The sequence below is a fragment of the Vipera ursinii genome (assembly GCF_947247035.1).
Source record: "Vipera ursinii genome assembly, chromosome: 1".
In the NCBI taxonomy this organism is placed as follows: Eukaryota; Metazoa; Chordata; class Lepidosauria; order Squamata; family Viperidae; genus Vipera; species Vipera ursinii.
Genome location: NC_139512.1, coordinates 293,747,190 through 293,761,500, shown reverse-complemented (window position 1 = coordinate 293,761,500; position 14,311 = coordinate 293,747,190). Strand labels below are relative to the sequence as shown.

Below are 14,311 nucleotides of genomic sequence, written 5' to 3'. Positions count from 1 at the left end.
ACATACAGGCCAGCTACAAGTACTTTGTTATTTCAGAGTCAGATGGGAACCACAATGAGAAGGTAAGGAAGATAGCAACATTCAAGTACCATCAAGGATAAGAAGGTCCTAAAGAACCAGCTCAGTGTGAAAAACAAGATCCACACCATCAACATGTTTGTCCTGCAAGTCATCAGCTATCGTGCTGATATAGTAAGCTGGGCAAAGAAGGGCATGGAGACTTCCAATGTGAAGCTCCTCACAATGAACAGAGGTTTCCACTCCAAGCCCAACACCCAAAGACTGTACACAAGCTGGAAAGAGAGCAGAAAGGATCTGGTGAGTATCAAAGCCACTGTTACTGGATGAAATCCGGAGCATTCGGAAATCACCAAGATGGCGCACAAAGATGAGTTGGATGTGGGAAGTAAGTTTGTGCAGCTCTGACAGTTACTTTTCTGTGAATGAAAAGCACCAAAGTTGAGGGTACTGCAACACTGGAGGTTTTTAAGAAGAGATTGGACAACCATTTGCCTGAAATGATATAGGGTTTCCTGCTTCAGCAGAGGGTTGGACTAGAAGACCTCCAAGATCCCTTTCACTTCTGTTATTCTGTTAAAAGCCAGAGTTGTCCCAATGGTGACAGGAACACTCAGGGCAGTGACTCCTAAGCTGGGGGAGTGGCTCCAGCAGATCCCAGGAACAACATCAGAGGTTTCTATCCAGAAGAGTACAGTCCTAGGGATAGTTAAGATACTGCACAGAACCTCAAACTCCCAGGCCTCTAGTCCAGCACCTGAGATTGAGGAAGACCCATACTACGCTTGGGATGAGAAGGGATTTTTCTGAGAGAGAGAACAAAAACTGGATGTTTATGTATAAAACGTATGAAAGAATTACAGTTCTAGACTCAAGAACTGAATGACAGGTCTATTAAATATTCTCTTATTTAAGAAACAAGCATTGTTTCATGTTTTTAAAATGAAAGTCGCAAGATATTAGTAATAGTGCAATGATGTCCTTTCTATAAAAAGATGCTTAGTATACTGACAAATCTAATATGGTATGATATCATATGCTTTTAAATATGAGAAATCTTGGTCTAAAGTGTAATGTATTGTCTTGCAAACCTAATTTGCCTTATTTCATAATTCATAGAAGCATTAGTCAGCATTACTACATCTTATTTTAAATCAAGATTAATGTTATTTTGTAAGAAGAAAAATAAACCAGTAAACGGTACATTATCTCAAGTTGCAGCATCTTGTTTTTTTTAAGAAGGTCAATTTCTAAAGTTTATCATTGTACAAGCAGAACATGGGAATATATTTTCCACCCATATAATAAGGCCACAAAGAGTCTTTTATATCAATTGTTTAAGAATTACCAAAATCCAATCTTGAACATTCTGTTATATATGCTAGTCTTTACTGAGTTGGGATAAATCAAAATGGGATCACTTTTGCTATGTTACTATTTTCTTCTCAGCCACTGTAAGAGAGTAATAGGAGATCTGACAGCATTTTTAAGCCTAAGGAAATGTAGCGGATAATTATTCAGGGATCCAATTTCAAAGATTCAGAGTGCACATAAACTTGCTTGTTGCACCTGCCAGCCATTCCTTAATGGACTTGTATCTTCCTATGAGATCACGGTGGAGAAGCCATTTATTTGAGGAGATGCAATATTTGCACACATACATACTCTAAATCTGTTTTTCCCCTTTGAAACTGGAGCACTGCACAGCCTTACTATATTGCTTATTTGATACAGAACAGACCTGGTTTACACAGGATTTCATCAGTTTAACAGGCTAAGATTAGTTGAACCTCAAAACATACCTTTAATATTTTTTTCTTTTGCACTTGAGTTTATAAATCTGAATTTGTTTTAAACATGCTTTTATGTCCAGGGGCAGATCTCTGGCTTATTTCTGGTTTAGTCTGGATGTTCTTCCCAAGTCAGAACAGCAAAGAAAATACAGCTAAAAATAAGACTGCTGAAAATCAATATGGGTTCTCTTGCTTTTCTCCCCCACCAAACTTTTCATCCTTAAGGAAATGCTGAGAATTAGGTTTACAACTATGAAATTGCACATTTAGCCCCACACAGCACAACCATTTTTAATTCCATAAATTGGGAAGTGATGTTGCTGAGAAAGAGACATAAAGTCAACATCACAGAGACAAAGCATGTTGCACCAAAGATCTTTCTGCACAAATACTGCTCTGAGCTACTCTTGACAAAAATCTTATCAATGCTACCAAGTTAAAAAAAATAAAATTATGAAATAGACACACACTACAAAAACCTGAGAGCCAGTGTGGGGCAGTGGTTAAGGCATCAAGCTAGAAACTGGGGGATAAGGATTTTATTCCCACCTTAAGCAGAAACACAGCTGGACTAGTGCCTGTCTCTCAGCCCTGAGAAGGTGGTGATGTCAAACCACTTCCAAAAAGCATCGTCAAGGAAACTGCAGGAACCAATCTAGGCAATTGCCAGGAGTCAATAATGACACAAAGACAATAGCAATAGCACCTAGACTTATATACCGCTTCAGAGTGCTTTACAGCCCTCTCTAAGTGGTTTACAGAGTCAGCATATTGCCTCCCACAATCTGGGTCCTCGTTTTACGAGCCTTGGAAGGATGAAAGGCTGAGTTAACCTTGAGCCTGTCAGGATTGAACTCCTGGCAGTGGGCAGAGTTAACCTGCTAATTCTGTAAGCTTGTAAGCTCTATAAGCTATTATAAGGTCAAGGATTTACAATAGTTCGCTTAGTGACCATTCGATGTTACAACTGCACTAAAAAAAGGACTTATGACCGTTTTACACTTACAATCATTGCAGCATCCCTGTGATCACATGATCAAAATTTAGATGCTTGGCAACTGACTCATATTTATGACAACTGCTGTGTCCTGGGGTCACGTGATCCCCTTTTGTAACCTTATCGACAAGCATGGTCAATGGGGAAGCCAGAGTCACTTAACAACCAGATCACTAATTAATAACTACGATGATTCACTTAACAACTGTGGCAAGAAAGGTAAGTTAAATGGGGCAAAACTCACATAACAAATGTTTCATTTAGCAACAGACATTTTGGGCTCAGGTGTGGTCATAAGTCAAGGGCTACCTATATTGCATTCTAACCACTGGCCACCATGGCTTCTTACACACAATCACATACACACCCTCTCTCTCACACACACACAGCATCACACACACCTCACAAAAAAACCCCTGCAAATGTATAGCTACTTTCTCCCCATAAAAACAGAACGAAGAAAAAAAGATTCCCTCACCATTCATACTAAAAATACATCCCCCAAGAAACAATATCAAAAGGCAAACTTCCACAAACATAATCAATAGTCCTTTAAAGCTTCTGATCAGGAATGTAAAGAAATCCTCCTAATATTGCTGACTCACCAACATCTCTCAATATTAACATGGTAAGTTCCACAACATCTGGAGGGCTACTTGACTTTCCACTGTTTCACTATGACATTTAGGAAAGCATTATGATGATTTTCTTCAGCTTACTCTAACTGGAAGGAGCCAAAGTCCCTAGTTCAGATGATATGCTACACAATCCATGGACAGAACTGATTACAGTTCATTAGTCTCATCCACTTCTCAGAACAGCCAGGGACCATGATTTTAAACAAGATGACCCTCTGAATACGGATTTTCTAAGTCAGACACAAAATGCATTGAAAATCATTCGCTCCTAGGATTCTCTCAGATTAAAGACAATCCTAAAAAATAAGGTAATAGCCTTCGGGGTAGCAATTTGATCCCTATAAACTAAGAATGAATCTCCACTAATAGATTTTAATGCCAATGTGAATTATACCTTGTTGTATACAGGCCTGGGCAACAGCAAAGAGTTCAGGTGACTTTTCTTCTAGAAGCTGCTGGTGGAGATTAATACATCGTAGTGTCCACCAGGGCAATGTCTAAAAGTGAGAAAAAATATGCATTTTCAAACATCAGAGCCACTTGTTTCTATTTGGTTTTAATTCATGCAGTCAAACAGTGGTTAACAATAAGATCTGAAAAAAGATCATGGCACCTGTAATATACATTGAATATGGTTTTTTTTTTTAGTATTTGCCATTTGAATTGCCGTTACCTTTTGTTTTAATTTGTATCTTTTTATTTTTACATTAACTCCCTTGAGCAATTCCTGAAAAAAAAGGTGAAATATAAATCCAGTCAATGAATAATGACGCACAACTCAGGGGCAGAGCATTTGCTTTTTTTGTCTGAAAATGCCAAGTTTAGTCACAGCCTAGGGAAAACTCAGAAAAGGTCACAAGGGGATCACCAGGAATCTGAGAGATGATAAAGTGAGCTGGAAAGGCAAATGGATTAACCAAATTCAAAGGCCCTTCAAATATTTAAAACATTATTTGGCGTTTATGCACTTGACTTAGCTTCCTATGACTGCGAGAGAATAAAATGTCTTCTCAAAGAAGCGTATCCTGAAAAACATGGCTATTCCCTCACCATTTAATGGTTCCTCATCTGGAAAGAAGAACAATTATCCAATCTTGTTTTTCTTTACCTGAATAGCTTCTAGCTTATTTCTGGAATTCACAAGGATGACCCTAGCCAGCATCAACAAGATAGGGTGGGTGGCCAAGCTGTATATTGATTCACCATCTAGAACCAGCATCCCTAAGATAGAAGTTGACAATGCACTGGTCTGGAAACGGGAAAAAAAAGAAAGAAAGTCATATTAGGCAGCTTCTCATTATTTTAGAAGACACACCATAGTTTAGTGGCTGTGTGTACAGCCTTCAACTTAGGATGGCAATTGAAACTGAAATTATAGTTGTAAGTCATGGCATCACACAACCATATATATATATATATATATATATTTACATTTTTTGTTGCTGGTGTTAATTTTTCCCAATGGGCATTGTTTGCCAGAAATCAGAAGCAAGCACTGGAAATCAGCAAAACAGAATGCAAATCGCAGTCATGTGACCACAAGACACTGCAAACATCCATAAAGGGGATCCAGTTGTCAAGCACCCAAAATGCAATCATGCTACTGTGGGGGGGAGGTACGTGCGGCTGTCATAACTTCAAAAATGGCTTGTAAATCGCTTTTGGGGGTGACTATCATAACTTTGAACAGTTATTAAGTGACCCAGCATGTTGAGGACTCCATGTAGTGCACTGAATTCAGTTTCAAAGAGATCCTTTGGAACAGGTGGGAGCACAGATGCAGCATCTGTCTGCAACTCACCAGTGATATGTGAGTGCTTCATATTAGTACATTATTATGATTACTATTATTATGACAATTGCTATATTCTATATTATTACTATTCAATTACTATTATTGTATTACAATGGCCTATATACTGTGCTCCATGCTATTACTAGTATGCACCAACGTTTCTTTCTTGACCTTGTTCTGTCTTAAGTCCCCTCTGAGATTTCTTCTTTTTCTGTTAATGGCCATCATGTAGACCTCTTGCCCCCTTTTTTTATTTTGTGCTTTTGTCTTACTGGGCCTCTGCACTTCCTTTTCCTTTTCTGGCAACTCTACAATGAACCTGGCTGAAGCCATCTTGCTCATTCTAGGTTGCCACAAGAATGGGAGGGGGAAGTGGAGGTTTTCTGCTGGTCTAAACAATTCTCTGTCCTGTGGGAACCAAGGTCATTTCTACCGGTTGAATTGTGGGGGGCGGGGATTGAGCCTTCTGTCAGAAAGCCAGTCTCAGAGTTCTGATTTGTTTGGTCTCATCTATTGGAACCACGACACTGTCTTTTGGACCAACCACTCCTTCTGAAGGAAAAACATCTTTATTTGTTTTGCTGCTGTATTCAGTTGGCTAGTGGCTGTAGGAGTGCAAAGGATGTGTCTCCTCCCACACCTGTCTCAAGGTTGCAGTTTTATTGCCATCTCTGCCACTCTGGTACTGGGGGAAAGGCTCAAATAGGAGGGGAGCCACGTTCTCTGAAGGGCTTAGCACGGCTGCTTCACAGTCTTTATTAGAGTCTGCACATGTACATACATGATAAATAACAATACTTTCACCAAAATAGCCTATGTTTGAACAGGATTAAAGAAACAACCTGGGAGAGACCTCAAAACAGCTGGGCCACACTTTCCAGAGAGGATTGTTAAAATGCATTGAAAATGGACACTTTGTAAAGCATCCCTGCAAATGCTTTGCACAGCCTACTCTGAGTAACCTAACTCTGGCTATATCCAAAGTCACTTAACTTCCCCTTGCACAACAACAATCTCCTCTGCTCCTCCCAGGACAGAGGAGGAGAAGGAGAATCCAATTCACCAGCAACGACTGTTCACCTAATTTAAATTTTGGGTGGTGGGGTAACATACAGGCATAGCTTTAATTAAGAGCAAGAAACAAATTGTAATAATGAAGGATTGTTCAGCTAAAAAAAGACTAAACCTTCGACTACATATTCTGAAACAATTCAAAGCTAAGTACCGGTAGAACCAGAGAATTCATCCAGAAGAAGCCCCTGTCCCACCAGCAGAACATCACTGGATCCAATCCAAATTACCTGGTCAACCAATACAAACGAGAAGACTGTCCTACATACCACTAACAATTAATAGTGCACATAGGAATTATAATAAATGAATTGTGATGTTGTTTAACAAAGTAAACCTTCAAATATAACCATAGGGGAATGTACTGTAAAGACCAAAGTTCAATCTATACAGTGTACAATTACAATTTATGTTTATGACATTTTTCCTTTTTTAGCAACATATATATGTTTAAAATCTGAAATGAGAAAGGTATATATAACATTAGCTGTAGAATACCTATATTATACTAATTATATTAATTATATATATTATATTTATTATATTATATTATATTATATTATATTATATTATATTATATTATATTATATTATATTGTATTATATTGTATTATATTGTATTATATTGTATTATATTGTATTATATATTATATATTATATAATATAATATAATATATTATTATTATATTATATTATATTATATTATTAATGGAAAAGTCTTTCAGAATAACAGAAAGGGTTCACAAGTTTCATACTGTGACAGCTGATTTCAGATTTGCCATTTCTCTAGTACTAAAAGGAATATTTTTCAGTCGCCCAACGATTGAAGGTGGGGAAAAGTACCTCATTATATTGTTGCAATATTTCAGGTGGAAGAAAATCCTGAGGTTCTAAGTCAGTAGGAGGTCCAGTCCAGTTGCTTTGTGCAAACAGCTGTAAGCTCCCTACAGCAAGGAGGAACACCACACTTTGTCTGCAATACACATAAAAATGTTGTGTTTATATATAAATGAATACAGAACAGGAATCTATCATTCTTTAATAACCAACCTCTAGCTTACATAGAACATTTTAGAAGATGTTGACCAAAAAAATGGTGAATGACTAGGAGCAGAAAGTCTATCTGAGTTAATACAGGTAGTCCTCAATTTACAGCCATTCATTTATTTATTTTATTAGATTTATATACCGCCCTTTCCTGAAGGACTCAGGGCGGTTTACAGGGCATTTTAAAATCATACCAATACAAAATATAAAAGTTAAAAGACAATTAAAAAGATTAAAGTATCCCTGAAAATAGAACCCCAGTTAAAATTGTCAGCCTGGGCCAGAGAGCTCAAAGAGCAAAGTCTTCAGGTCCCGGCGGAATGAACGCAGGTCAGGGGCAGTCCTGAGCTCCACGGGCAGCTGGTTCCAGAGGGCAGGCGCACCCACAGAGAAGGCCCTCTCCCTGGGTGTTATCCGCCGGCAATCTTTTACCGGTGGCACCCTGAGAAGACCCTCCCTGTGCGAGCGCGTTGGACGAAGGGAACTTGATGCTGGCAGCAGGTGTTCCCTCAAATATCCCGGACCCAAGCCATTTATTTTATTATTTATTATTTATTTATTTATTTATTTATTTATTTATTTATTTATTTATTTTATTTTATTTTTATTACATTTATATCCCGCCCTTCTCCGAAGACTCAGGGCGGCTTACAAGCTTAGCAGTAGCTTTCATTCTATGTATATGCCTGCTTGTTAGGGCTTTCACACACACCCCAAGCGGCATTATTACAAAGTCAGCTTATTGCCCCCAACAATCTGGGTCCTCATTTTACCCACCTCGGAAGGATGGAAGGCTGAGTCAACCTTGAGCCTGGTGGGATGCGAACCTGCACTAATTTAGGGCTTTATAGGTCATCACCAGCATTTAGCGACCATTTGAAGTTACAATGGCACTGAAAAAGTGACTTACGACTGGTACTTGCATTTATAGCTGTTACAACATCCTATAATCACATGATCGATATTTGGGTGCTTAGCAACTGGCATGTATTTATGAAGGTTGCAGTGTCAATGGGTCATGTGATCTTCATTTGTGTCTTTCCCAGCCATCTTACAATAAGCAACGTCAATGTTCCTCTTTAACATGGTTTCATTTTAAGTGTCCTGATTGCTGAGAATGGCTTGAGGAGACATCTCTTCTGGCCTCCATTCATGTCTCCATGGATACAGTTTATTAATTACAAAGAATTCAATTTCCTAAAATTTCAGAAGTACTAGAAAAGCCAACAATTATTTTGGCTATATCAAGGAAATTGAAGTCTGTCTTTCACTAATTAATGAAGAAGAAGAGGAGGTTAAGCTGGAAGGTGGGGTTAGACGTGTCAATAAGTTTGGAATCATTGCACTGCCACAATATTTATTACATTTGGAATTTTAGAGCAATCCTAACTCTGTGCATGTATCTCATTAGACTATAGTCTATTATGAAATGAAAAATGATAAATTAAATTTAGAATTTCAGAATTGGCAATATTTTCATATGCCTTTCTTTGTGGTACTCCACCAAGAACTACTAAATCAGAATGGTGAATTAAATTAAAATATTATGCCACTAGGTAAGGCATAAAAGGAACCCTTAAAAATGTGTGAAGACAACACACCTCATATCTAAATCTCCCTTAAGGGTACTTTCAGACATAAGATTAATATCTCAAGTGACTATAATTACTACAATTCATTCAAATCATTAAACCACCAAATACTAATTTGACAAGCTAAATTCATATCACACTTAGTTTTGACTTACTGTGAAACGTATTATGAGACATTTAATAAACCATGATTAAACAAATTATGTCTTGATGTCATGTATGAACCCAGGCAAAACATCTATCTTTGAGGAGAATTTTTGTTTTGGCGAGAACAGAGGCTTGAATGTACAAGAATGGCTAACTGAAAAACAGCAGAATGAAGCTAAAGGGAAATGCATCTTCATTTATTTCAGTAATGTTACAGGTGAACTATCAAGCCCAAACCAAAAACTGAACACACAATATTAAGAAGTATAAACAAGGAATGTTTGTTTATTCAATGGTATTTTAATTACATGTACTACAGTCTGGGCAAATACCAAGAAATGGATATAGTAACTGAAAAGGCACAAAACTCAGAAACCCCACATTACGGAAGTTTGCGAGCAGTTTCCAGTCAAATGTGAAGATATGAACATGGAGTAGTATATCTCTTTTCAAAAATTTTCCTGAAACTCAGGATAGTAAATGGAAGAACAAAGGAAAAAGCAAGATAGGAAGCCTACTGTGAGCAGATAAAGCAAACACAATTTTCTGTTATGGCAAATCTTAAAAGTGCATGTCCTAATTCATCCCATGAAGCTAACTCCTTGGCATATTATATTTTTCATCACTATAGTAACAACAGGGATGGAATAAGCTATTCCCACATTATAGCTGAAACCAATAAAAAACAACATTGAACACAATACTTATAATACACATTCTGAATGTCCCATAGGTGCTTTTCTAAAAGGAAACTGGACTTTGTTTTTTACCTTGAAAATGTTTCGCTTCTCATCCAAGAAGCTTCTTCAGTTCTGAAGAAGAAAAAAAACCAAGACAGTCCAGTTGCTTTTTGGAAAAGCACTTTTGGGACAACCATGACTGGATGATTGAGAACCTCCATAAACACACAGTGAATAGTTTGTGAGATCATTTGAAATTGGGCATTGGGGGGATGTGTTGTGGTTCAGATGCAAGCAAAGTATTATTCTCTTTCCACAACTATTTACCTTTCAATGGAATCAATGTCTGCTGAAGAACCATCCAGGTAAGCTTGTATTTGCTTTTCCAAGTAGCTTTCGATGGTGTTCCCTTTTCCTGAAGATACGGTGAAAACATTCTGGATTGCTTTACTTAGAAAGATGGACTCGTAGTTCCCTTCCAACAACAACTGCAATAATGATCCACTTTCTAAAAATTAAAGTAATTAGAGTGAGTGACTTATATGTGTCCTGTATTTTACATGGTTATTTGAGATTTGGACATTTCCCAACAGGAAAAAGAATTATATACAGTTCTCAAAAATGTCCATTCTTATCAACTCTATTATAAAACTAGTCATATTTAAATTTTATCCCATATTTACTGAATAAGTACTAAACCAAAAAGGAAGTAGTTGATAAACAAGAGCATCCATAAATATCAAGGAGTCTAATGAATCTTACACCATCTCATTTGTTCTTAAATATTTTTGCAATTAATGTTTTTTTCCAAGTTGCATTATTTCAGGGGGGCCCCGCCCCCTATAAAGTAGAGAGGAAAATCTTCAATATAAGCAATAATCATATAATCAAACACAATAATAATATAGGTCTGCCAATACTAGAGCTCTGGAAAAAGTATAGATGAGAAAGTTTACACCATAAAAGCAAAAATACATTAGAAATGCACCCTGGGATCCAATTATTGTCTTCAGAGTTGGTGCAGAAGTAAAGGGTACTGTAAATTGGCCACCCTAAATATGACAACAAGGGACACGGTGGCTCAGTGGGTTAGGACGCTGAGCTTGTCGATCAGAAGGTCGGCAGTTTGGCGGGTTGAATCCTGAGTGTCGTGTAACAGAGTGAGCGCCTGTTACTCGTCCCAGCTTCTGCCAACCTAGCAGTTCGAAAGCACGTAAAAATGCAAGTAGAAAAATAGGGACCACTACGGTGGGAAGGTAACAACGTTCCGTGCGCCTTTGGCGTCTAGTCATGCCAGCCACATGACCACAGAGACGTCCTCGGACAAGCACTGGCTCTTCAGCTTTGAAACGGAGATGAGCACTGGCCCCTAGAGTTGGAAACGACTAGCATGCATGTGTGGGGGAACCTTTACCTAATATGACAACTCCAATCCCATCAGTATATGGTGTCCAGCCGAAGAGAGTTTATGATCTATTAGAACTGAAATGAATACACTTGTCTCACTCAAGAAGAATCAAGAAGAAAGTTTGGATTGATATCACAGAATCAGTAAGAGGAAGAGAAATGTTAAATACAAAGTCAAAAGGCATTATTATGTACTTAATAAGTGCAGCAAAAAAAAGGAGGGCGTTGTTCTCTGGGTTTAGAAACCTCAACATGACAATTATATTAGTCACTGAGGCTTTGGCAGATGAATTGTCTTCTTTATGGGAGGAGGAAGGGAAAAGAGAAAGTGGTACCCACCCTGATCGGCTTGGCCTTGGATGGAACAGCCTCCACTGTATACTGGAATAGAATATATTTCTATTTTTCTTTAATATATAATAATATTTAATATTTATTGGAATGGAATAGCCTCCAGTATGTGTTGTGTGTCTGTCTATATATATGTGTGTGTGTGTGTGTGTGTGTGTGTGTGTGTGTGGTGTGTGTTTGTGTGTGTATGTATGTGTGTGTGTGTGTGTGTGTGTGTGTGTATATATATATATATATATATATATATATATATGCAAATTATTCAAATTGCTAATAAAGAATTTGGGAGGCTAAGATGATCATTTCGAACTCTTTATGTTCTCATCAGTTAGTCATACCCTTTATCTGAGATTCGAACCTGGGCTGATTATATATCAGGCAGTGTTTTAACTTCCTGAGCCACGGGTTCTTTCTCTCTTTTATATATATATATATATATATATATGGATCTTTGGTCATTCGGGTTTTTCCCCCGCGTAGAACTAAAGGTGTAGGAGCAACGTTTCGACGGAATCCCATCTGTCATCATCATCATATATACACAGACACATACACACACACACACACACACACATATATATATAATATACACACACACACACACACACACATACACACACACACATACATACATATATATATATGGGACGTGCCAACATATACTGGAATGGAATAGCCTCCAGTATGTACTGGAATAGTATACATATCTATTTTTCTTTATATGTATCTTTCCAACATATGCTGCAATGGAATGGCCTCTAGTATATACTTGGAAAGAAAACATCACGCTGTGAAATGAGCAGAGTGCCTGTCTACCATAGCTAGAGTCGCCAAACCAGACCCTTACCTGCCCGGCACCTATCCCCATCCCCGCTCTACCTCTGTAAACCTTCCCAACTTTCAGGGGGATTAGTTTTCCCGAGGGATTAGCTGACTTCTAAGAAACCACAGAAACGTCTTTCCTCGGCAGGCGCGTTTTCTCTGCCCGCTGCATCGAAACCCAAAGAGGTATTATTAGGGAAAGAGGAAAAGGAAGGGAGGGGGGGGTTTGAGGAGGAATGGGAAGAAGAAAGGCCCGCCCTACCTTCTTCCCAAATCCAGGGAAGCTGCCGAGAGCCAGCGCGGTAAGCAAGCAAGGCAGCGCGAGCAGCAAGGAAGGCGCCCGACCTGGCTTACCTGCCGCCGAAGCCGCCTCGCTCTGTTTCCACCGCGGGGATTCCGCCGCGCTGGGGAAGCCCCTCAGTAACACCCGCTCCAGCGCCCGCATGTTCTCGTATTCGACGCCTGGAAAGGGAAAAAGGGCCGCTGGGTGGGGCGGGGGAGGAGAGAAAGCGCCTGCTTTTCCCTACGCGAGGCAAAAACCCATGTGCGGAGAGCGGCTGCTGGGAGCCGCCATTCCGAGCCGCGCTAAGCTCCCTGGGAGAAGGAGGCCCCTGCGTAGCAAACCCCGAGCGGACACACAGTCCTGGCGGAAGAGCTTTCCGGTCCGGCTTGCGGGCTTTTGCGCCGCTTTGGACCGACTGGCTCGGGCGTGTTTCCTCCGAAAGAAAGGCGCGCCTGAACCTCCCGGGGACCACGGACTCCCAGGAAGCGGGGCGTCCTGCTCTGGAGCCGCGCTGTCGCTTGAAGGCCGGCGATTCCTGCCCTCGTTTAGACAGCCCTGCGGTGCTATTTCTCTTGCCACGTCCTTTGCTTCCCGCCCCTACCCAATTTATGCTTTATATCAGCGTTTCCCAACCTTAGGAACTTGAAGATGCGTGGACTTCAACTCCCAGAATTCCCCAGCCAGCTATGCTGGCTGGGGAATTCTGGGAGTTGAAGTCCACGCATCTTCAAGTTCCTAAGGTAGGGAAACACTGCTTTATATCTGCTTCTGCCTTCTTGATATATTAGTGCAGTTGATATGTGTGTATACACTACACACACACACACACACACACACACACACACACACACACACACGCAGCTCCCCAGCCCTAAACAACTCAGGGTATTCTGCTTGGGGTATTTGTGTCCCGCTAAAAGGAATACATTGGAGCTTGTTACCGCTGCATTGAGGGCCAGCCTCTCTCGTTTGTTGTCGTTCTAAAAATATAACTAAAATCAACAGCAGTAACTTAATGCTGTATAATATCTGTCCCAAGTGCTCTGCTGTATTGTTTTTCTAACAGAAATATGTGATAGCCAAAAGTAGCAGTTACTTGATGGGAAATGTCTTCAGTTCAAGAGAAAGGCTCCAGTGGGTTTATTTAATATACGCCACCCATCATACTGTCCAGTGAATCTTGCTAATATCAGTGGGAAAGTCCTCCCATGCACACAAAATCTGAAGCAACCGAGTTATAGTTAAGCTTAAGGGAATGAAATGTGTTCACCTATTCTGGGTTATTTTTCTCAAGCCTCTCAATGAGAGCCAGTTTGGTCCAGTGATTAAGGCAACAAGACTAGAAAGCAGGAGACGGTGAGTTCCCCTTTACCTATGAAAGCCACCTGGGTGACCCTGGCCAGTTACTCTCTCTCAGCCCAACCTACCTCACAGGGCTGTTGTGAAGTAGATGGGAGGAGAAAGGAGTCTAGTATTTATGAAAAATAATAAAGGTGGGATAAAAATAAATAACAGAATTATAACATGTAAGATTTGGAAGGGATCATGGAGATCATTTGTTCCAATTACTGCCCAGTGAGAAATTATTGCTACACTATCCTCTTACAGATGAGTATCCAACCTCTATTTAAGCACCAAAAAAAATCAATCTCTTCCCTTCTCTTTCATTGT

At 39.5% G+C, this 14,311-nt stretch overlaps 1 protein-coding gene across 2 annotated transcripts in view; it reads right to left on the bottom strand.

Moving 5' to 3' along the window:
- Positions 1–12,937, bottom strand: part of TTC27 (tetratricopeptide repeat domain 27) — an 89,858-nt gene extending 76,921 nt beyond the window's left edge. For both annotated transcript variants that reach the window (XM_083350121.1, XM_083350122.1), the window contains exons 1-5: positions 12,712–12,937; positions 10,105–10,285; positions 7,155–7,284; positions 4,555–4,695; positions 3,841–3,943 (exon numbers count right to left, since the gene is read on the bottom strand). In XM_083350121.1, coding sequence (XP_083206247.1) covers positions 3,841–3,943; positions 4,555–4,695; positions 7,155–7,284; positions 10,105–10,285; positions 12,712–12,802 — 646 coding nt within the window. In that variant the 5' untranslated portion in view covers positions 12,803–12,937. The remainder of the gene's footprint in view (positions 1–3,840; positions 3,944–4,554; positions 4,696–7,154; positions 7,285–10,104; positions 10,286–12,711) is intronic.
- Positions 12,938–14,311: the final 1,374 nt, after the last annotated feature.